The 22,587-nt window shown below is 44.7% G+C and overlaps 1 protein-coding gene across 3 annotated transcripts; it reads left to right on the forward strand.

Annotated features, from left to right (window-relative positions):
- The first annotated feature begins 3,130 nt into the window (after positions 1-3,130).
- RNF20 (ring finger protein 20) lies at positions 3,131-21,230 on the forward strand. 3 transcript variants are annotated; one of them, XM_076363153.1, is made up of 21 exons: positions 3,131-3,191; positions 5,636-5,698; positions 5,957-6,127; positions 6,263-6,430; positions 6,550-6,697; positions 6,860-7,042; positions 8,286-8,404; positions 9,285-9,431; positions 9,612-9,689; positions 10,002-10,121; positions 11,402-11,581; positions 11,777-11,912; positions 12,583-12,704; positions 13,034-13,431; positions 14,013-14,130; positions 15,746-15,895; positions 16,872-17,084; positions 18,223-18,348; positions 19,423-19,563; positions 19,923-20,024; positions 20,259-21,230. In XM_076363153.1, the coding sequence occupies exons 3-21, from the start codon at positions 5,999-6,001 to the stop codon at positions 20,433-20,435; spliced, it is 2,955 nt and encodes a 984-aa protein (XP_076219268.1). In that variant the 5' UTR covers positions 3,131-3,191; positions 5,636-5,698; positions 5,957-5,998; the 3' UTR covers positions 20,436-21,230. The 3 variants fall into 3 exon arrangements, with proteins under 3 accessions (XP_076219268.1, XP_076219267.1, XP_076219270.1); XM_076363152.1 differs by having other exon boundaries at positions 3,131-3,179; XM_076363155.1 differs by lacking the exon at positions 3,131-3,191 and adding an exon at positions 3,608-3,690.
- Positions 21,231-22,587: the final 1,357 nt, after the last annotated feature.

Here is a 22,587-nt window from a genome sequence, read left to right on the forward strand (position 1 = left end):
GCTCCTCCTGTTTGCCACCCATGCTGCGTGCATTGGTGTAGATGTACTTGAGTTGGGCGATCAATTTCGCCCCCAGCATTGGCATGCCACCCCTAGGCCCATCTCTAGTGAGCCTGGTTTTATCCCCTTCCCCCTTTGAACCTAGTTTAAAGCCCTCTCAATGAGCCCTGCCAATTCATGAGCAACGATCCTTTTCCCCCTGTGAGACAGCTGGACTCCATCTGTCGCCAGCGAGCCCGGTGCCGTGTAAACCTCCCCATGATCAAAAAAGCCAAAATTCCACTGATGGCACCAGCCCCTGAGCCACGCGTTGATCAGGTGTGTTTTCCTGCTCCTTTCAGTATTCTTCCCTGCCACTGTAGGGATTAAGGAAAACACTGCCTGTGATCCCGATCTTCAACCAGTCGCCCCAGTGCCCTGAAGTCCCTTTTGATCACAGAAGGACTCCTCTCTGCAACCTCATCACTGCCAGCCTGTATAACCAACAGCAGGTAGTAATCAGAAGGCCGTACCAGACCAGGGAGTTTCCTAGTAATGTCTCTGACCCGGGCCCCAGGGAGGCAGCAGACTTCCCTGTGGGATGGGTCCGCTCGGCATATTGGGCCCTCTGTTCCCCTCAGAAGGGAACCACCTGCGATGATTACCCTCCTTTTTTTCTTAGCAGCGGCAGTCATAATGCGTGGGGCTGACTGCCTCACCCTAGGCAACCTCCTGGATGAACCTTCGTCTACATCCTCATTTGCCTGGCCCTCAAGTTCCAGGGCCCCATATCTGTTCTGTAAAGGCAAACGGGAAGGTGAGGGAGGCCGGGCAGGGGTTCGCCTGGCACCCCGAGCAGGGACCCGTTTCCATCCCCCCCCGTCGCTTAGGTCCCCTCTTTCTACCTGGTGGCAAAAAGGCAGGGGATCCTCTGCTTCTTGTAGAGCTTCCATCTGCTGCCTTTGCCTCAGGGATGGTAGGGTGCGGCTCCACCAATCTATCTCCCTCTCACACTCCCTGATACTCCTTAACCTTTCCACTCCCTCCTTCAGCTCTGCCACCAGGCTGAGCAGATCATCCACCTGGTCACACCGCACACAGGTGTTGTCTCTGCTGCCCTCCGGTACAAGTGACAGGCTCAGGCACTCCCTGCAGCCTGCGACCTGGACAGCTGAACTGTATGCTTGCGTAACAATTCACAAGGACGTGACAGTTAATCTATAAACACCACTACTGGGAATGGCACATTCCTTCTACTGGAGGGGAGCAAGCATCTCAGTGCTCAGAGGAAATGACTGTCAGGAGTTATACAAAATCAGAGTGGGAGTGGAGGGGAGGAGGAGGGCAATCTTTGTGTCTTGAGTTTGCAGGCTGTGTGGAAAGCTACACAGGTATCCTGAAGCACAGCCATCTCTTTTTTAGCACTACAATCTGGCTGGCTGCAAGAACTTTCCCTTTTAAACTCTGTTTTAGGGCAAGTCCAAACACTATGTGGTATGCAGTGTATAAAAGAGCAGCTCAAAGATCAGTTTGAATGCTTATCTAAAGCATGGCAATTAACACAGATATGGAAGAGAATGTACAGAGTAGGAGGGTGCTTTGCAGGAAATGGGTTTTTCTTTCCTTGTGGAGGAAATGCCAAAGTGTGTAGAGATAAAAGACACGGACACAAAATTAAATAAAAGGTTGTGACTGTCCCCATTTCAGTTACAGTTTTGCTGTGATGATGTAAAGCTAGTCTGCATGGGATCAACACCTGAGAAAAAATATGTAGAGGGGAGAAAAACTGAGTATAAAGCAAAGGCAGGGAAAACACAAGGACTGAAAGCTATGCTGACTTGAAGACCTGATTTGGAGTACATTCAATTCAACAAAAAAGCTCCTTTTGGTTTCAAACATTTTGGTGAAGAACTAGCTGCACTGAGAATCAATGACTTACCAACAGTTTCTTACTCAGCCAAAGGGTCTCCAGCTGCAAAGAAATGCTGGGGCCAGAAAATGCATTAGCAAATGTTTTGGTTTTTTTTAACTAGGAGAGGTTTGAATGCAACTTTTAAAAAAATCCCCCGAGGTACTCACCTTTCCAGTTCTGTTACGTGAAGTTTATTTTGTGCCACAGTACTGTGTAGATACAGACTTAATCAAGCTGGTCAGCTTCCCCATCCCAGCTGCTCTCACGCTTGCTCACAAAGCTGCCACAGCAGCTCACTGGCTTGCCAAGCTCATTCTGGCAGCTGCAGGGGGGGAAAAAAAAAAAACCATAGGGGAAGCTTTGTTTTTCCTTCCGGAACTCAGATGTTCATTCAGCCTGAAGTCTTGTAGTGTATTATTAAGCTAGTCCATTGCTCTTGGGCATAGCAGTCCATTATATTGTGATTTGCAACGTGGGGACTGTACCTTTTTTGGCATTTCCCAGTGGAGACAGCTGCTGTGGAGCTGGGGGGAAGAGATCACCAGCACCTGCACAAAAAGCTTGTGGCTGATTAAGAGATACAAATCTACCTTAAACTGATAAATAACACAGGAACCCTGTCAGTCTGATAACGTTTGTAGGCGTTTCCATGTTTTTCTACAAAGATGGGCAGAAATGAAGATATTAAACCCAAAATATTAACATTTTAAACTTGCATTATCTAAAATATTACTTCAATCTTAGTTGGAGCTAGGCCTGTGCAGCGTATGTATTTTTATATATTTCACATATGTAAATGTTATCTGCATTACAAAAGTTTACGTACGCTTCATATATACCCACGGAGCACCGGGCAGGCGGGTGTCGGTGGGGACCACCCCAGCCGTTAGGCGACCCCTGGCCTGCTGGCCGCCCCCGGCGGGAGGCCCAGTCCACGGCGCCCTGCCGGGGCCCGGAGGGGCGTGTGGCGAGGCGGCATCGCCTCCCGCGGCCGCCTGGGGGGCGGTGGCGGCCATCTCTCGTGCGGGTAAGGGCGCTGGCGTCAGGCGCCTCCGCGGCACCATGGCAACGGCGGCCATGTCGAGCGAGGGCAAGCGGCGGGGCGAGGAGCGTCCATGACGGGTGAGGGCGAAATGGCCGCCGGAAGGGGCGGTGGCCGATCGCTCCGGCCGCGGGGCGGTGCTGCGTGACGTCTGCTCAGCCGCACACGGGATTGGACCGCTGGCGGCGGCAGCGACTTCCGGTGGGCCGGAGGAAGGTGGCGGCGGAGGCGGCAGCTGGTTTCGGGGCGCGTATGGGGGTCTGTGGGGCGGCCGGGCCGGGCCGGGTGTTTGGGGAGGGGCGGGCCGGGCCGGACGTGGGGGTGCGGGGGAAGGGGGGGGGTGTCGGGGGCGGAGGCACTGTACACCCGTGGAGGAAGGGACGGGCCTAAGGGACAGTACGTGTGGGGATGTGGTGGGGAGCAGCCATCGGTGTGGGGCTGCCCAGAGGTACGCGCGGGGCAGCGCGGGTGGGGGGCTCTCGGTGCCCGGGGAGCAGCGCCGGGGTACCCGGAGGTGCGCAGTAGGGGTGTCCAGCTGTGGGCGCGGACGGTGGTTGGTGGTGTGGGAGGCTCCCGGGTGTGCGTGGGGTCAGTGGCAGGAAGGTGGGGGTCCCCACTGGGCGTGGAAGAGAGGGACAGGCGTTAGGGCACGTCCTTGAGTGTTTGTGGGCATCCGTGAAGTGGGTCCCTACATGTGCTTGGGGAGTCAGTGGCGGTTTGGAGGAGGTTTCGTGCGCTGTGTGGAGAGGAGTCTCTGGTGGGTGATGTGGAGCTTTATGTACCCTCCGTGGGGCGGTGTCTCTGGGGGAAATCTCTGGGATTTGAATGGGTGGCCACGACAGATTTTTGGGGAGCTTTAAAGGGCAGTGGATTATACGAAAAAATAATGAAAGTGTAGAGAGTGGCTGGTGTGTGTAGGAGGTTGAATGGTGAGCTTTGAAAGGTTTCTTGACTAGAGGTGCCACGAGCGTGTGAAAGGGCTCAAACGCAGTTTGTTGGCATGGGTTGTAGGTGAGTGGCTAAGTATTGGGCCTGGGGAAATTTGCTTTTAACAGGTGATTGATGGTGGTCAGAGTAGATGGCTTTTGGCCAGTGGTAGGTGTGGGGAGTGCCAGGTGGAGGTGTATTTTGGTCTCTGTGTAAGAGGGTTTTAGCCATAGAAGGGGGATTAAGACGAAGCTGAGTCCCTGGTAGGGGAGGACAGTCAATCTTTGATGAGTCAGTGTGATTTGTTTGGGGAGAGAAGAATGTGAATAGCCTGGGACTGAGGGTAAGGTTGAGTTCCTAAAGGAAAGAGAGGGTCTGAGTGGGTCAGGTCCTGGCGTACAGTATGTGAGGAAGTGAGTAGTGGGGAGAGGAGGTGCTCGAGCTGTGAGGGATGGTATCAAGAGGCAATGGAAGAAATATTTTGTCCGTGGACAAAAATTGTGAAAGGCAATAGTCACTGGTGGCTCACTGGACTCACAGATAGCAGATGTTTTTAGTGACAGCTGTTCCGCCCACCCCCTCCAATGGCCTAGTCATTCTAGCTAAGATCAATGCCCACTGAATTCTGTTGATAAAAGGAGGAAAATGGTTAAGTGGAAGTTGTCTTTATTTATTTTTTGAGATATATTTAGTACTTATGTGAAAAGACAGGTTACAGGAACACCATGTACTGTTTCAGTAACTCATTTAGAAATCATCTTTATATTATTTTGCATATGGTGAAGGGCAGCGCCAAGCTAAAATTCTTGTTAAATGATAATATTTGGCAAAGCAGTGTACCAGCTTAATCTTAAAAATACAGTAGCTTTATTACTTTCAGTAGAACTGCTCAAGTAAAGCAAATACATAAGAACGGGCAGGTTCAGTTTGTAACCCTTAGTTTAACTGTAAATGCCATTATAGATTTAAATGGAACGATACAAATCTTACTTGTATGGTCTGCGTTTCATTTACTTCTGGGTTTCATTTAGTTTAGAGGTAGAGAGAGATCTGCGGATTGAGTTGGCACAGCATCAGTGAATATGGGAGAAGAATGCTGCTTACATCTAATGAAGATCTAATTGGTTTCGTTTTCCATCACTAGCTGCTGTATTTGTTTTGGAAACCCTTTAAGGAGATATTTGTGATTTTGCTAAATAATATTTTGGGGAACTGCAAGAAATACTGTTCAAACATAAGAAAAAAACTGTTTTAATGCTGAGGGTCATCAAGTACTGGGATAGGTTGCCCAGAGACATTGCCAAGTTTCTATCTCTGGAGATACTCAAAAGCTGACTGGACAAGGGCCTTGGCAATGTGCACTGGCTGACCCTGCTTTATTCAGGAGTACTGAGCAGGTGGTCTCCAGAGATCCCTCCCAGCCTCAACTATTCTGTGATTCTGTGACTAGTAGTCCAGAGCTTTTCAAATTACATTAACTTTGGGATAAGAACTCTTTAAACATGTCTGTGTCTCTGCTGTTACACAGGAAAACTCTTCAAATGGGTCTTTACAAACCTTGGCTCAGAATCGCTGTTCAGTTCCATAGGATTTGTAAGATCACTATGTAAGCTCTTACAGGGCTCATCTTCAAGGTGTTGCTGCCCTCAACTTTAACTGACTTTGAACATTGATATAACAGGAACAATTTGGTTGGTATGAACTGCACTGGTGCCACATATACACAGTCTCAGTTGCCTGTTAAAGTCTAACCCAGATCATTTTTGTTAATACAGAGAGAGGTCAAAAAAGCAGAGACTGAACCTGCATGAAGATTTTTTTCCAAAGACCGTGATAAGGTACAGTGCTTCCATTTTAACATTACAGAACAGTGGATTTTTTCCCCATCAGCTTGCTGTTTGCAGTGCTAATCCTAGTGGTGTCTTTAAAGACTTAATGTTTGACCAGTATTTTCCAAAACCTTTTGAGTTATATGGTCTGTACTGTGTCGGGCATCTTGTTGCCATGATGGATCAGTATGTTAAAAACCCTAAATTGAGTTGATTGTGTGGGTGTGTGTTTGCTGGGTTTTTTTAATAGTGTTCTTTAATGTTCAGGAAGAACTTAAAGAAGGTGGGAGTCTATATGCTTCGGCCACCATGTCTGGAATTGGCAATAAACGGACAGCTGGAGAGCCTGGCCCTTCTGCACCTCCAGAGAAGAAGGCGGGGGTTGAAGATTCAGGGACCACAGTGGAGACCATTAAGCTTGGTGGTGTTTCTTCAACGGTATGTCTTCCTTGCACACCCCTACTCAACCTCTTGCTTTTTTTCATCTGGGAAAAAAAAAAATCTCTCTGCCTTCTGTATGAGCCCAGTGATCTGGCTTGTGTGCAATGTGCCCTGACTTGTGCCTCTGCACAGGAGGAGATGGACATCCGGACCCTACAGACCAAGAACCGGAAACTAGCAGAAATGCTGGACCAGCGGCAAGCCATTGAAGATGAGCTACGGGAGCACATTGAGAAACTGGAGCGTCGGCAGGCCACTGATGATGCCTCCCTGCTGATTATCAATCGATACTGGAATCAGGTCAGTAACATGCTTTGTTATTATATATACACACTGTTTTCTTGTCTCTTCTTCTTTTCCACTGCACTCCGTTTATTCACATCCATTCTTTGTCTTGTCTTGCCTGTCCCATCATTCAGTTTGATGAAAATATCCGCATCATCCTTAAACGCTTCGACCTGGACCAAGGTCTTGGAGACCTTTTGTCTGAAAGAAAAGCACTGGTGGTACCAGAACCTGAACCAGACTCAGACAGTAATCAGGAGCGCAAAGATGAGAGGGAACGAGGTGAGGCATCTGCTTGGGGACAGGGGAAAAAATGGATTTCAGCTGTGGACAATGTTAATGTCCCGTTCTAAAGGGTGACAGAGGCTCTCTGTCATAGTAAAGACTAGTGATATGTTGCCTGTCAGAGCGCATTTACCTTTTTGCACCTCTTTCTGTTCCCAGGTGAAGGACTGGAGCCAGCATTCTCCTTCCTAGCCACTCTAGCCAGCAGCACTAGTGAGGAGATAGAATCTCAGCTGCAGGAGCGTGTAGAGTCCTCCCGCCGTGCTGTTGCCCAGATTGTGACGATGTATGACAAGCTGCAGGAGAAAGTGGATGTGCTGTCCCACAAGCTGAATAGTGGAGGTATGGTCAAGGTGGCTGATCCCTTGCTGATACTCAAGAATCCTCGTCTACCCCCAGCTTAGACATGATTCTGCCTTGTAAGCATTAAGGCCCAGTCCTTCTCGTGCTCATTTATTTTCCAAAATAAATTGGCTTAGCTTTCCAAACTCTCGATAGCCAAAACTTCTAATAAAGACTAGTACTATATGCTAGAAGTGTATTATAACTGCCTTTAAATTTGAATGCTGAGAACTCTGCCCAGTGTGTTGGGCTAAGGAAAGGCTTGTTTCAACCAGTAGCGTGTTCATGCAACTGAGAAGTTACAGATTACTGTTAAACCTTATCACCCAGCTGTCCTCAGCTACTGCATAAAAGGCTTCATGCTTACAAGTGAAGAAGTGAAATCAATATTGCAAACTGATGTTGGACTTCTCACTTGCAATTTAGTAAAAGCTGTAGGAATAACCAGCTCCTCAGTTTCCATGGAGTTTTGAGCAAAATGGTAGCCATCTAATGTCTCAGTATGCCTAGTGTAGCCATCAGTTTTGAACACAAAGCAGAGTTCTGCAGAAGAAAGCCAAATTACTAGCTTCTGAAAATTAATGTGGCAGATTCGATTTACACTCAGATGACTCTCTGAAAAACGTCATCAGCTTAAGGTTAGAATTTTAATCTTTTGAATGAAATTTTAGGTGGAGTATCAACTCATCCTTGGTTTGCCTTCTGTCCAGAGTGTTCTATATGCTCTGATCAAGGAGCTCTGGCAAGTCTAGCATTGGTGTGGCAAAGCATTACTGTCCTTAGTTGGCAGTTTTAAACTCCGTAGTAGCATTGGCATTAGTGCAATGTGAGCCTGTACTCAGTTGCTGTAATTGTCATCTGGTATGTTAGCTCAAGCCACCTGTTGTAGCAGATTTACGCATGAATTTGATCTGCATTAGGGTGTCACTGGGTTACAAGGACACATTCTGTGTTGCTGATACTGACACAATTGGAATGATCTCTGACATTAGGGGATGGTAACTGACAGTCAGAAACGTGTGGTATGTTAAACTGCAGAGCCTTTTGCTTAGTGAATGCAAGTCAAAGCTCTGTGTGGCTGGAGGTCAGACCCTCGGGAACCATCTGCTGGAGAGATACAGTAAGCAGAAGTTAAAACCAGAAATTTCCTTTTCTGTTTTCTTTTTTCTCTCTTTGCTGTTTAAGAATTAAAAACAATCTTCCTTGATTTCCGTTCATTTCCTTTTCTTTATGCATCTTTCAGATATTTCATTGATGGAAGAAGCAGTCCTGGAGCTTAATACCTACCTCTCACATGAAAATGGACGTCTGCAGGAGCTGGCTGATGTTCTTCAGGAGAAGCACCGAATCATGTCTCAGGAGGTATAAAAAGGAGAGAGAGAAATCCGCTTTGGGGTCCTGCTTAGAATAATTTGTGGTTACCATAGTTTGGAAAGCAGGTTATTGCCTTGGAGAGGGACAGGAGCAACACGGTTTGAAAGTTGCCTTCTGAACAAAGGTTATGGAAAGCGTTGTTGTTGTGGAGAACTGTACATAGATTTTCTGTAGTTCATAGATTCTGTAATTCGGATTGATTTGCTTGTTACATCACTGAATGGAAGAGTATAACCAAACCAGTGAGTTGAATGGATTTAATTTTAAAAGAAAACAGAGCAGAGGAAGTGGTAAGGTGATGCTAAGGTGGTTGTGTAAACATCTGAGACACTTGGTGTGCCATCCTTGTCATTTCAAATTCCTTGGTTTCTCTGCATCATGTATGAAAGTATAATGACACTAATTACAAGATAATCCCAGTCATTAAGGGATCCATGTTATTGGCAGTATTTGTTTCAGAGGTTTCAGTTCCTTTAAAAACTGTGTTAACGCTGGCCTTGCTCAGTGTTAGACAACCAAGCACTTCAGTGGTCTGTAGAGTAGATGAACATGGATTGAAAAGATTTAAAAAAAAAAAAAAAAAAAAGCCTTTGAATAAGCTGAGGTAGCTGCCTTTGTACTCTGCCAGATATTACCAGCTTCTTGCTCTTTCTCCATTTTCAGTTTTTCTTATTTTCATTACTGTCTTGGGATTCAACCAGTGTAAAATTCAGGACAGTTCTTTAAGTAGTCTGTCGCCACAGCAAAAGATGGGTGGAAAGCACATGAATCCAGGGTGTGATATATAAGAGAAAAATGAACACTGAGCAGTCTCAGAAAAACGTTGATTCTATTCAATATGCTGTCTGAAATGCTCTTTTGATTGCAGTTCTCGAAACTGCAAGAGAGAGTGGAGACGGCAGAATCCCGGGTGTCTGTTCTGGAGACTATGATTGATGACCTTCAGTGGGATATTGACAAGATACGCAAGAGGGAGCAGAGGCTCAACCGGCACTTAGCAGATGTTCTGGAACGAGTAAGCACCATCCTCTTTGCCAGGAAACCAGAGAAATTGGTGTAGTTTTGAGATGTGTGACATCATCTTATGATACTTTGCTGTGAGAATCTGTAGAGTACCATCTTTGGTCTTGAATATGCTATATCAGCAGTCTTGTCATTAATTGGCTATTGATGAAATCTTTTGCCTTTTTTGCAGGTGAATTCCAAAGGCTACAAGGTGTATGGAGCTGGGAGCAGCCTCTATGGGGGCACAATCACCATTAATGCCCGCAAGGTAATGTCAGGGGCTTGGTTGTGGGCAAGGGGAAAAATGAAGTCAAGGAGAGCTTGTGTGTAAGGCCATAGATTGGAACAGAATTTAGATACCTCCTTTGCCACAAATCTGGGTGACTCTGGGCAAGCCATTTTGTCTGTGTACAAGTTTCCTACTTATGAAACAGACCTGATGGAAGTAGACCCTGTCTCACTTGGTAATGTTACCTGACTGTTGAGTCTGTAATTTCTATTACTGTATAAACAGTTACTTAATTAGTACTGTCAGTAGATACATTCACAGTAGGATTTACAAGTGGTTTATCCCCAACAGTTTGAGGAGATGAATGCAGAGCTGGAAGAGAATAAAGAGCTTGCTGGGAATCGCCTCAGTGAGTTGGAGGAACTACGCCAGGATCTTGAGGAAGTAACAACACAGAATGAAAAACTCAAGGTGAGACATCTATACCTATCTGAGGATGAAGGTGTTTTGTGTGTTTGGTTGCCCTCTGTCTTGCTGTACTGTGTCTCTGGAAAACCTCATTAATACTATTCTACTCTGTGCTAGCTGGATTATATTTTGTACAAGGTACAACTTAACAAGTTCATGTGACTTATGCTTGAATAAGACCACTTGGTGACACCATGTGGTCATCACTGGAAATTGTAATGGTTTCTTATTTCCTGTTTTCCATTCTGATTTATTCAGTACATTTTAGTGATGTGTGGTTAAAACTAATCTCACCTCTTTCCAAGTACTGACCCCTCTTCCGCCTTCCCTCCGCCCCGTGCAAGTGGAACCAGAGAACTGAAAAAGTCGGGGAACTTGTGTAGGAGAGCTAGGCTCTAGAAAGAGTCAATGAACTTAAATCTTTCCCAACGTGGTAGGATAGATAGGAAACAGTGCATGGGTTTCTTATGTCTTAAAGGTGGTAACACGAAAAGCTGTGACTCTGTAGTAGATAAGTATATGATATAGAGAATAATCTAAATTTTATCTTAGTGATCAGTAGATCTGTTAGCCTGTTACAAGAAATGTCTGAGCTGATAACCTAAGTTTCAGAGATGAGATTCCAGAAACTGTCTTGAGGCACCTCTAAATTCTGTTTATCCACATGAGTTTGTTTTGACAGAAACACCATTTGGCTTACAACTTTCTCTTAACTAGTCTTAAGCTGTATGTGTGTATATATGTGTCTGTTTCACTGCTGGTAGTCACAATCATTTGTTAACTTTTTTTTATAAGGAAAATTCAGATGCTGTACTTCTGCTTTCTCTCCTTTCTCTTGCTTTCAGTCACTATGTCTCTTACTGGTAGAAAGCTAACATAATGCCTACTTGCACATGTATTTTCTCTAGTTTTCTGTCATACTTTTCTATGTGTCCATCTTTATTGATTTAGGTGATTATGGTTTTACAGTAAATCCATTGAAAAGGTGTATCATGTTTTCCAAGCTCCTATCTTCTAGAGAAACTATTGCAGAACCTGAGAATCAAAGACTCGTCATGTGACTATGCAAGAGAAACAGCCTAATGCATATAGAAAAAGCATAGATTTTTTTAAAATTCATACTGAAGCATATCACTTGCATCTGCTTCACAGCAATGCTACTAAAGTTCTACTTTGTCTTTGCTTGTGGCAGCTTGATGCACTGTTCTCCTACCTTGCAAAATAGATACCAAAGACAAGGAGATAATTTTTCCTTCTGTGGCATTTTCTTGTGTCCTGACTAGGTTGAGCTGCGACGAGCAGTAGAAGAAGCTGTGAAGGAGACCCCAGAATATCGCTGCATGCAGTCCCAGTTTTCTGTTTTGTATAATGAGAGTCTCCAGCTGAAGGCACATCTCGATGAGGCCCGCACCCTGCTTCATGGCACGCGCACCACACACCAGCGCCAGGTGGAACTAATCGAGGTAGCACCTCTGCTCCATCAAGCTAGGGAACATTGTCATCCCATTGACCGTCACTGCTGGGTCTGGGTGACTCTGGGAATGCTCAGGAAATGTATATTCCTGGCAATAATTCATCTATTCTGGTACCTCATGTTGATGAGGTGAGAGATACTGCAGGGTTACAGCACCAAGTTCTGTCCTCTTCTTACTCCTCAGAGGGACGAGGTCAGCCTTCACAAGAAACTACGCACAGAGGTGATTCAGCTAGAGGACACCCTGGCACAAGTCCGCAAAGAATATGAGATGTTGAGGATAGAGTTTGAACAGACACTTGCTGCCAATGAACAAGCAGGTATGGAGTTTTTCTGCTGTGCTTAAAAACAAACAAACAACACCCACCCCACCCCCAACGCCACCAGAGGCTGCATTGCAGTAAAATACCTGGTTTGATTCTTTGTTATTTTTAAATACTTGTTCTGGCAGGCTCTCTATTTCAAAAAACAAAGCTCTTCACATGTTTTATGGGAGGCCAGTTCCATGTTATCTGAATTCCTTTTAGATGCTGCAAAATACATACGTTTTGCTAATAATTTGGTTTATGACAGGGTATTTTGCATTACTAAAAATTACTTTTGGGGGGATTCATTTACAAGTCTGGAATAACAACCTGGATAGGAAACCAATAACTTTCAAATTTCATCAGAGGAACTAAATTTATTTCTAAAGTAGCATTTAAATCATAGAGATTTTTTGTATCATGACACATTTCCCCTGGGAACGTGGGGAAAAAAATGTTAAGGGGAAATTAGGACTGGGAATTTGCAAGGACTTATGGTTGCATGTAAAACTGGCATGACTTTTTTCTGCAAATGTGTTGTGTTGCTCTGTTGTGTGGCAGAATGATAATAGTCTTATTTTTGTTCTTTGTCATTGTCACTTAGCTTGTACTCCATCTCCATGAAAGTCCTCGCAGAAGGTTGGCAAAAGTGTGGTTTGTTACAGTTGTGTTTCTGTTTTTGTAGGCCCAATTAATCGGGAGATGCGTCATCTCATCAGCAGCCTCCAAAATCACAACCACCAGCTGAAGGGAGAGGTGTTAAGATACAAGCGCAAACTGAGAGAGGCCCAGTCTGACTTGAGCAAGGTATCAGAGCAGGAAATGCCAGAAAAGAGCAGAAAGTGCTTAGGAGAAGGGGAAATGCTGTCACCTTTGCCTGCAGTATCAACCTTTCTGATATGGCATGCAGGATGCAATGTACTTTTTGGTGGAGCTCTGCACTCTGCTGCTTCCACTTACCAAATGAATGGTCTTCCTTTGTACCTGTATAGTGGTCCATGAAAAGTAGTAGCTATTATGGAGGGGGCATGCAAGCATGGATCTGGGAAGAAAAGGGAAGGGGGATAAGGTAGATTTCTGGCTAAGAACTTAATGGTTTGTTTTCTTCTGTCTTCTTTCTTGCTATTCCACAACAGATCCGCTCTCGCAGTGGTAGTGCTCTCTTACAGTCCCAGTCCAGCACTGAAGACACAAAGGAGGAACCTCCAGAGGTCAAGCAGGAACCTGATGATCCTTCTGCCCAAGTGTCTGTCCCCAAGGCTGCTTCTGAAGATGTTAATGAAATGAAGGCCAGGCGAGATGAAGAGGAACGGGAGCGAGAGAGACGGGAGAGGGAGAGGGAACGAGAGAAGGAAAAAGAGAAAGAGAGAGAGCGAGAGAAAGAGAAAGAAAAGGAAAAGGAACGAGAGCGGGAAAAGCAGAAGCAGAAGGAATCTGAGAAGGAGAGAGAGTCCAAAGAGAAGGAGAAAGGGAAGCATGAAGATGGAAGAAAGAAGGAGGCTGAAGTGATCAAGCAACTGAAGGCTGAGCTCAAGTAAGAGTTGTTGTTCCTCCTTTTCCTGCTTGAGTAGTGCCCGAACTGGGGTGTTTGTGTGAGATGACTTGTAGCTCGCTCTTATGAGATTAGTTTCACTGAAGTGAAACCCTCTATATCTGATTTGGACAATGTAGTACACTTCTATGACAGCCTAAAGCATGAATTACCAAACCAGATACTTCATGGTGTAGGTCAAGTAATCTTTATTTGTTGCTGTCATAACAATTGTGTAAAGCTTTACAGCTGCAGGTTATTAATAAAGGGCACAGTAGTCTTCCCTGTCTTGGATCAGTACTGAAGCAGAGATGGATAGTTTGTTGCTTACTATTAGGGTACATGTTTCCTCCCCACCCCACTTCTCTTGGCTTTTCAACCCGTGTGCCTGAACATGTTTCTTCTCAGCCTCCAGCCTGTAATCCTTGACTATTTTACATTACCAGGGTAAGATGAGCCAGGGATGACTCCATATGCATACCATGTGGGAGACGGAGAGAATATTGCTCTGACTCTCATGCTGGATATGTAACAGCGTAACTTTCCTGCTGTGTTCTCACAGTTGTCTATCTCCCTGTCTCCAGGAAGGCCCAAGAGAGCCAGAAGGAGATGAAGCTGTTGCTAGATATGTACCGTTCTGCCCCCAAAGAGCAGAGAGACAAAGTGCAGCTGATGGCAGCTGAGAAGAAGGCAAAAGCTGAGGTAAATCTCATTTCTCTTCCCTTTTTCTCTTTAGCGCATTACTTAAAACTTCTTTTCGGATACTCTGCACCTGAACTGGGTTGGTTTTGTCTTCAAAACTGGAGATTGTTCCTCTTCTCATCTTTGTCACTTAGAAGAGAGATTGGAATGGTCTGGAGATGAACAGGGAGATTTTGGGGTGTCCTCCTCTGTGAAGGGATGATCCCTTTGCCCAGGCGGAAGGACATGGTTTCTGCTTTCTCAGTTGCAGATTCAACCAGTAGCAAAGCTGAGCACATGTCCCAGAGAGATACACACAGAGAGGATACTGACACGGCCAGTCAGACTGCCACAGACAAGGTGCTGCCTTCCACAGCATGTACATAAAGGACTCATAAAACATACACATAGGCAGCCAAGTCCCCTTCCTCCTCTTCAGCTGGTAGAGACAGAACGTCACTAGCGCGGGCACACGCACAGCAATCTCTAGGTTCACAGGCACACACACATTTGCAGACCCCTCAAGTACCAGCACGGCCCCTCTGTCTGTCTGGTAGCCCTGTGATCCTGGGCCCTCTTACCTTCTTCACATACAGGTCTCACTTGTAGCTAGCACTTACTCCATGCAGCACATATACACAGGAGATAGAGAGTTAGATTACACAGAGGCAGTTCAGAAAATATTTAGGAAGAAGATACAAGAAGATAGGACAGGCTGTGGTGATCAAGCACAGGGCTGAGCCAGACAAGTGTGTACTGACTTGCCCTCATTTTACATGTGACTAGCTCCTTTTATACCCTTCTCTGTCTAACCCCAATTTGTTCATCCTTGCTCTCCTTTCCCTTGCACATCCCTCCTGGGTTTATACAGCTCTATCGATTCCCACAGCCCTCCCAGTCTAGGATCCACCCCTGGTTTACAGTCTTATCAGTTGCAAAGTCCAGGTTGATCTTCCTGGAAGTGGTGCCTGTAGTTTCTTCGTAGTCTATCAGCTATTGTGACTAGGGAGGTTTGTTTCTTGTCTCTGTCTCCATGTTTGTTCTCTCAGGTCTGTGACTCTGTATATTTTGTTTCTGGTTTTCTCCTTCCTCCCTCCCTGTCCCCTTAGTTTCCCAATTGACAGGGTCCACAGTCATACAACCTTGCTGGAATAAGCATTCTCACACTCTCACATGCTCTTGTTGATTAGTGTGACTGACCAGGTTTGGTTCTTATCACTCCCTCCCTTATCATTTGTCAGGTTTGTGTCTCTGTATGTTTTGGTTATGGGTTCCTCCTTTTATTATCCCTTTTTGTATTGAAAAAGGTCCTTGACCAGACTGTCTTAAAGGAGCAGATGCTCTCCGTCCACATACTCTTACATACACAACTGCAAGAGACTAATGTTCCTACTCTGATAAAAGATGCTATGGAATTTGCAGAGGTTTTGAAATCCATGTCTTGAGCTTGCAGCCCATTTTAATGGTCCATCTGCCAGTAACACGCTGTCCTGTCAAGATGAGATGAGTTTTCTTTTCCCATGCTTTGAAGGCAGTTTCTCCAATGTTTCAGACAATTGTGCGGAAAACAGGCTCTTAACAATGTTGAGGCCACATTCTTGTGTTTAGTGTAATTTCTGTTTTGTCCTTGCTGTAGCTGGAAGAACTGAGGCAGAGGGTGAAAGAATTGGAAGACAAGGAGAAAAAGGAGAGTAAAAAGATGGCTGATGAGGATGCCCTCCGCAAGATCCGAGCAGTGGAGGAACAAATTGAGTATTTACAGAAGAAATTAGCCATGGCTAAGCAGGTGAGTAGTTTCTGATGATTTCTGTCTTGGCTGGAGCACCTGGGAAGGAACTACCTTCAGGTTACAGCCAGGAAGATTACCTGAGAGAAGGAATTTCTGTCTCCCTATGTGCCAGAGATGTGAGTTTTGTCCCTGTTCATTGAAGGGGGGGAAAAAACCACAACCACCCAAAAAAACCAACACTGATGAAAAAAAACCCACACCACCAGGGTGTCACAAAACTCATGGTGGGGGGTTATGGGGAATGGTTAATTGTTCGTGGCCTAGGTGAAAAGCACAGAGGAGAGATGGCTGGATCAGCCTTTAGGGGAGGAGGTTACAATTTCTTTTTAAAAGTATTATCTGCACAGTTCATATAATTAATACATGTGCATGGTACCGTGACATACCTTCTTCAACAAAAAAGGGCTTAATATAATGATAAAAGAGCAGGACCACCTCAGTAGGGGAGAGGCAAGCCAGTGACTTGACATGTACTTCTTTAGAATTCAGATTCTTTTTCTTATTGTACAGAACTGTTCTATCTTGTCACTTACTCCTTTAATGTTGAAGCGGCCTAAGTGAGTTTAAGGGGCTCGGCAGTCTGTTAGTTGGAAGCTATTGAATTGTCCACATGTAGAATTCTTGGCCTAGTGTGTATGACAGCTATTCAGCTATCTGCCTGAATCTGGGAGTCGGTTTCTGCCCAGCTCTGGCAACGAATGTGTCACAGCTGGTTTTGCCAGCAGACAAGCCACAGTTTGTGAATGCTTGTGGACATGACCACCTCTTTTCTACACCTTCTAATTCAGGGCATCTCTGCTGTGGTGCAGACTTCTAGGGAGCAGTCTTTTCTGGTTGCTGGGAAGATACTGTTCTGCGATACTGAGACATCTTCCTTCATCTGTGCTAGGCTTGGTGTCTCTGAGTAAAATGTTCAGGGTCATTGTAGGGGGTACAGGAGGCAGTTTTGCCAGAGCCTGTGATTCTTTTGCAGGAGGAGGAGGCCCTGCTGTCGGAAATGGATGTCACAGGGCAAGCCTTTGAAGACATGCAGGAGCAGAACATCCGCCTGATGCAGCAGCTGCGGGAGAAGGATGATGCCAACTTCAAGCTGATGTCAGAACGCATCAAGTCCAACCAGATCCACAAGCTGCTGAAAGAGGAGAAGGAGGAGCTGGCAGACCAAGTTTTGACACTGAAGACACAGGTAACCTGGGAGAAGGAGAGAGGACAACAGAACTGATGGGGAAAGGTGGAGGTGTTGTGGGTTGACTCTGGTAGGCAGCTAAGCTCCACACAGCTGCTTGCTCACTCCCCCATGGTAGGATGGGAGAGAGAATCAGAAGGGCAAAAGTGAGAAAACTGGTGGGTTGAGTGAAAGACAATTCAATAGTTAAAGGAAATCCTGTGCACACAAGCAAAGCAAAACAAGGAATTAATTCAACTCCTTCCCATTGGCAGGCAGGTGTTCAGCCATCTCCAGGAAAGCAGGGCTCCATCATGCGTAATGGTTACTTGGGAAGAAAAACGCCGTAACTCTGAACATCCGCCCTGCTTCCTCCTTTCCACCAGCTTTTATTGCTGAGCACAGCATCATATGGTATGGGATATCCCTTTGGTCAGTTGGGGTCAGCTGTCCCAGCTGTGTCCCATCCCAGCTTCTTGTGCACCCTCAGCCTACTTGCTGGTGGGCAGCATGAGACACAAAGTCTTGATGTTGTGTGAGTACTGTTCAGCAATACCTAAAACAGTAGTGTGTTATTGATGCTGTTTTGGTCCCAAATACAAAATACAGCACCATATGAGCTGCTATGAAGACAATTAACTGTATCCCTGCCAAAATCAGTAAGGGGGGAACGTTCCCTTAATCAACCTAGTTATGCTGCATCAGACTTCAAAGGGACCTGTCATAGTAAGAAACAGAGACTGCTGTATGAGAATAAAATGTCCTACAGGTTCATTGCTATGGAGAGTAGGAGAGAGAAGGAAAGTGGGAAGTCATTTTCCTGTTGTAATGGTACTTCTACATATATATTCTACCATCCTTGGAACCAAGGTGGAACTGTTCACTGCCTTGCAGCAATTCTCTAAGCCACCTTCCAAAAAAATAAGACATCTTTGTTGTGAGTATTTGACTGCTAAGTTTTAAAGTGTTCACTGGAGAGGTCTGGATATAGCTCTTAGACTGCTAGTGTGTCTGTTCAGGGAGAAAAAGGCAAGCTGAAGAGGTACTCCTTAGTGATGGGGAGGCAGGGATAGTTTTAGCATGCAGCTTTAATGACCACTCTGAAGACTTGCAGAGCATGCATTTCAGTCCTTCTGTACCTCCTCTCTCCCTTTCCAAGGTGGATGCCCAGCTGCAGGTTGTACGTAAGCTGGAGGAGAAGGAACACTTACTGCAAAGCAGTATTGGAACAGGCGAGAAAGAACTAGGTCTCCGAACACAGGCCCTGGAGATGAACAAACGCAAGGTGAGTGATTTCTTGATTTCCTCTTGGATTGTAAGATGGAGTTGTGTTGTGGGAAGCACAGAAGGCTCCTAGCTGTCATTGGTATTACCAAACCGGATATTCCCTGGTTTTCTGGTATACCAGAAGGCTGAGGAGTCCTGAAGAGAGTTCTGATTAAAGTATTGTAGACTGATGTTTCCGTTGATAAGGAGGAGCAGGTCATAGGTGTTTCTGTGAAAGTCTGATTAGGGAACTGAAGTAAGGTGCCTTTAAAAGGAAACCTATTGTGAAAGAAGAGGCAGCAGCCAGATGAAGTGAGCTGGGGTCAAAGCTTTTATAGGAAAGATGGGGTACGTAAAAGGAAAATATGGCTGGGGAATGCTAAGACCTTTAACAAATGTCTAAGATCAATAAAGTAGGTCTGTTATGAGTAAAGTAAGACTAAGTCTTATGGTTGATGCTGCCTTTGTTGTTAAATCTTTTGTAGAAGTGCAGGAACAACATTAAAACAGACAGAAAGGAAAGCAGAAATACCACTGTGAAGAGGAGATGGGGAGGAATTCAGCACAATCATTTGTGCTTAATATCACAATTTGGTATCGGAAGAACTTGGCTAATAGATTCATTGGTGCAGAGACAGTTAGAAAGTGATAGGAGAACTGGTGAAGAGAGAAAATTATTAAAAATAAACACTTATCTTGCAGTTCTGTCTAGTTCAGCTATAGAACTGCCTCTGAACAATTTAGTAGAGAAAATGTTAGAAGGTGGAAGGCTGAAAATACTTGAACAAGAACAGAGTTGTGTGGTCATAAGTTTTTCTAAGTGACGTGCATTGCAGGTTGGCTCTACTGAAGAGGAATGTTGAAGCTAAATGATCAGAACTTGTTAATAATAAGATATCTTGCTGTTGAAGTAATGTTTAGGGAGTAATTCCAATTACTCCATTTGGAAGTACCAAAATTAGATTGTGGAAATAGATCTACAGCAGCCCAAGGAGTATTCCATGAGCAGTCTTGGATTGCCAGGCAGAGGGACTAGAAATCACTAGAGCTCTTTTTCCATGTTTGTTACTTCTATACTGGTTTTCTTTTTCAGGCCATGGATGCAGCCCAGCTTGCAGATGATCTGAAAGCCCAGCTAGAGCTGGCTCAGAAGAAGTTACATGACTTCCAGGATGAGATCGTGGAAAACAGAGTAACTAGAGAGAAAGAGATGTTCAACTTCAAAAGGGCTGAGGTATATACCTCATGCATGATCCTTCAATATCTGTCTGCTTTGGTGTCTGTTTCCTTGTACATTGAGCTTGGAGTAGGTTTCAACTACACTACTTTTTTTGGGGGTCCAGTTTCACTTTGATTTCAGCTTCATCAGGTCTTGGCTCTTTCAGGTCTCTTGTCCACTGATAACTAATAATACATGTGGCACTGGATGATAATGTAATCTGCCGTAAGTCTGTTGGACTGTGGGGGATGAAAGTATGGGTGGAGTGACTTAGCCAGGTGCACTGTTGGCCAGGTGCTAGTTCTCTTTGATCCTTGAAGAAGCTGTGACAGAGAATATACTGCTCATTTATTTGGTCTCTTATTTTTATGCAGGAAGATATTTCTAGGTTACGCAGGAAGCTGGAGACCACTAAGAAGCCTGACATGGTTCCCAACTGTGACGAGATATTGATGGAAGAAATCAAGGATTACAAGGTGAGTAGCTGTCTCTATCAACTTCCCTCTTTAACTCTACTTTAGTCAAAAGACTGTGTAGTCATGTTTTCAGTATTTGACATCTCTTGTCTGTACTCTGGCATTGTAGCCCTATCTTGCATTGAAGAAACCACCTTCTCCTTATGAGGAATGGAAGGACCTTCATCTTCAGTCATCTTTTAACATACCTAGTGCAATGCAGTGGGCCCTCACTGTAATGTTTCTGTCTTGCAGGCCCGCCTGACCTGCCCATGCTGTAACATGCGCAAAAAGGATGCTGTGCTCACAAAGTGTTTTCATGTCTTCTGTTTTGAGTGCGTGAAAACACGCTATGACACCCGGCAGCGTAAGTGCCCCAAGTGCAATGCTGCCTTTGGTGCCAACGACTTCCATAGGATCTACATCGGTTGATTCTTTCCACTGGAGTGACGGAAAGTTGCCGCTTACGCTGACCACCTAGCCTCCTTCACTTTCTGTGATTGTCACCTTTGGGGCAGTCAGTGCTTCTGTCAGCTGATCTGCAGTCTCTTCTGGGAAGTGTGGTTAGGGTATGGAAAGAAACAGATGCTGGATCTTGGTTCCTTTCTTGTCCCTTTTCTTTTATTCTTGCCCTCAGTTTTTGTGGATTCTTTGTGCCTGAGAGGACATTTCCCATCCATCACTCACACTGCCAAGTTGGGAACATCTAACTGAAGTCCTGCCTTGATGAGATGGAAGCTGTCTGTGGTGCAGCAGAGATAAATGAGGCCTTTATTTCAGGAGTTTGCTTTGGATGTTAATTATTAAATCCCATCAAGGTATGGTGGTGTTTCTGAGAGTGAATAGTTTCCCAGTTAAAGGGCCAAATAACGAATGAACAGGTACATCTGTAGACTTCAGTGGAGTGACTCCTTAGACATGTATCTTCCTGAGTCAGGGCAAGAATCTGTGAAGGCTGGTGCATTAGTAAACATCCTCCCTACCCCCAAAAGCAAACACACATCTTATCTTTCTGCTCTTCTGGATACTAAGATGTTGGAGAGTCTTTGACAGTAGCATTCCACTGATGAACCCTGGTTGATGTGGACATCTTCCCCTAGGTTGAGGCATTGCTGTCATTGTCCTTAGTTTCCAGAAAAGAATCTGTAGGGGTTACTTTGTTGCAACTTTGCCACAAAGAATAATCTTGTAATGCACAAAATCTAATAAAAGCTGTTGTCTGGGTTATTTTTCTGGTTTTCTTGCTTCTGGTAGTATATGTCTGTGCTCCTGTCCTTTGTCCAGTTATTGGAAATGTTTTTAACAAGCTTTAAGCTTCTAGAGATATTTTTTTCTTCCTTCCTCTGCTTCCAAAAAATGGTTAACTAAAAGAACCTTTGTCCTTTTGGTGGTATCTTCACTACCTTATTCCTGACACAACAGAAGGACCAAGATGCTGGACTATTTATGCAGTCATTTTGTCATGGCCGCTGGGAATTTTGTGAAAGGACATGGCATAGGTTGTAGTCCCTATGCTCCCTGTAGTGTAAGGTTGTATTTGAAGTCTGCTCCTAAAATCAAAATGCAAAGTCATTTATTTACAACATTCCTTCACAGGGCATAGTGTTTTTCCTGTAAACCTAACTTTCTTGGAAGGTGCAGCTGTCAGATTTGTCTCATCTGTGTCCCTTCTCTGAATCATAAAATCTGTATTACCTTTCTGTATTCACTGTAGGAAATAATAGAAACAATAGTAAAGTGAAAGCAAGTCATCGCAGACTGTCTTTATAGTATGCATTATTATTTTTATCTTTCTGAAAACATTCAGAAAATATTAATTAAACCTTGTAAATTATTATGAATCCTGAAAAGTGAGAAGGAACACATGACTCTATCTTTGCAAGGGAAAGCTGGGATGCTGAAAGTTTGTGGTATGGTTTTGGTTCTGTTACAGCGTCTGTAGGAGAAATGAAAGCAGAACCCTCTCTGCTTTCACTGGAAGTTGCTCCCTGGATCACAGTTTGTGACGTCAAGTTGGAGAAAGAACAGTGCGTTAGGAATACTAATGCTGATGGTAGATTTTGTGGTACAAATGTTTGTTCATCAAAACCAGGACCTGGGTCACCAACAAACATTGTCCGGATCTTCAAACAGCTTTGCTGTAACAGCAGACTTCCTTTTACAGCTGTGAACAACAATCTGAATTAAACACTCCTTGTAGAGGTGCAAAGCCCCTTTACCCTTTCTCAGTCATTAAGTCACATCACCCTTCTACTGAAAATCAAGCTTGAAATTTTGTGTGTGTACAAGCAGTGTTGGGTTCGCTCTGGCCATGGTAGGAAACAAATGCTTGAAACCGTCTGGATTTGTTTCACAGATGAGGTTTGGAAACTCCTGTTTTCTCTTTCCCCACCAAGAAAAATGTATTTTCTTATTTTAAAATAATATTTTAAGCTCAGGAAGTCCTTGAAGCTCATTCTGGAAGTGAACTAAATTTCTCTCTCTGCTTATAATTTAAACATTGAGAAACAGTGAAAATTTTAGGTGGTCTGTTTTGACTTGCCAGAATAAGTGGAAATAATTAAAAGTTTATGAAGACTAGAAT

The sequence above is a fragment of the Aptenodytes patagonicus genome, chromosome Z (genome assembly GCF_965638725.1).
Source record: "Aptenodytes patagonicus chromosome Z, bAptPat1.pri.cur, whole genome shotgun sequence".
NCBI lineage: Eukaryota > Metazoa > Chordata > Aves > Sphenisciformes > Spheniscidae > Aptenodytes > Aptenodytes patagonicus.

Excerpts from the sequence above, each read along its gene's own strand:
- RNF20 (XM_076363153.1), top strand. The coding sequence starts at position 5,999 with ATGTCTGGAATTGGCAATAAACGGACAGCTGGAGAGCCTGGCCCTTCT. Across the intron at positions 6,128-6,262 it reads TTGGTGGTGTTTCTTCAACG|GAGGAGATGGACATCCGGAC; the intron begins GTATGTCTTCCT and ends GCCTCTGCACAG. Across the intron at positions 12,705-13,033 it reads CCCAGTCTGACTTGAGCAAG|ATCCGCTCTCGCAGTGGTAG; the intron begins GTATCAGAGCAG and ends ATTCCACAACAG.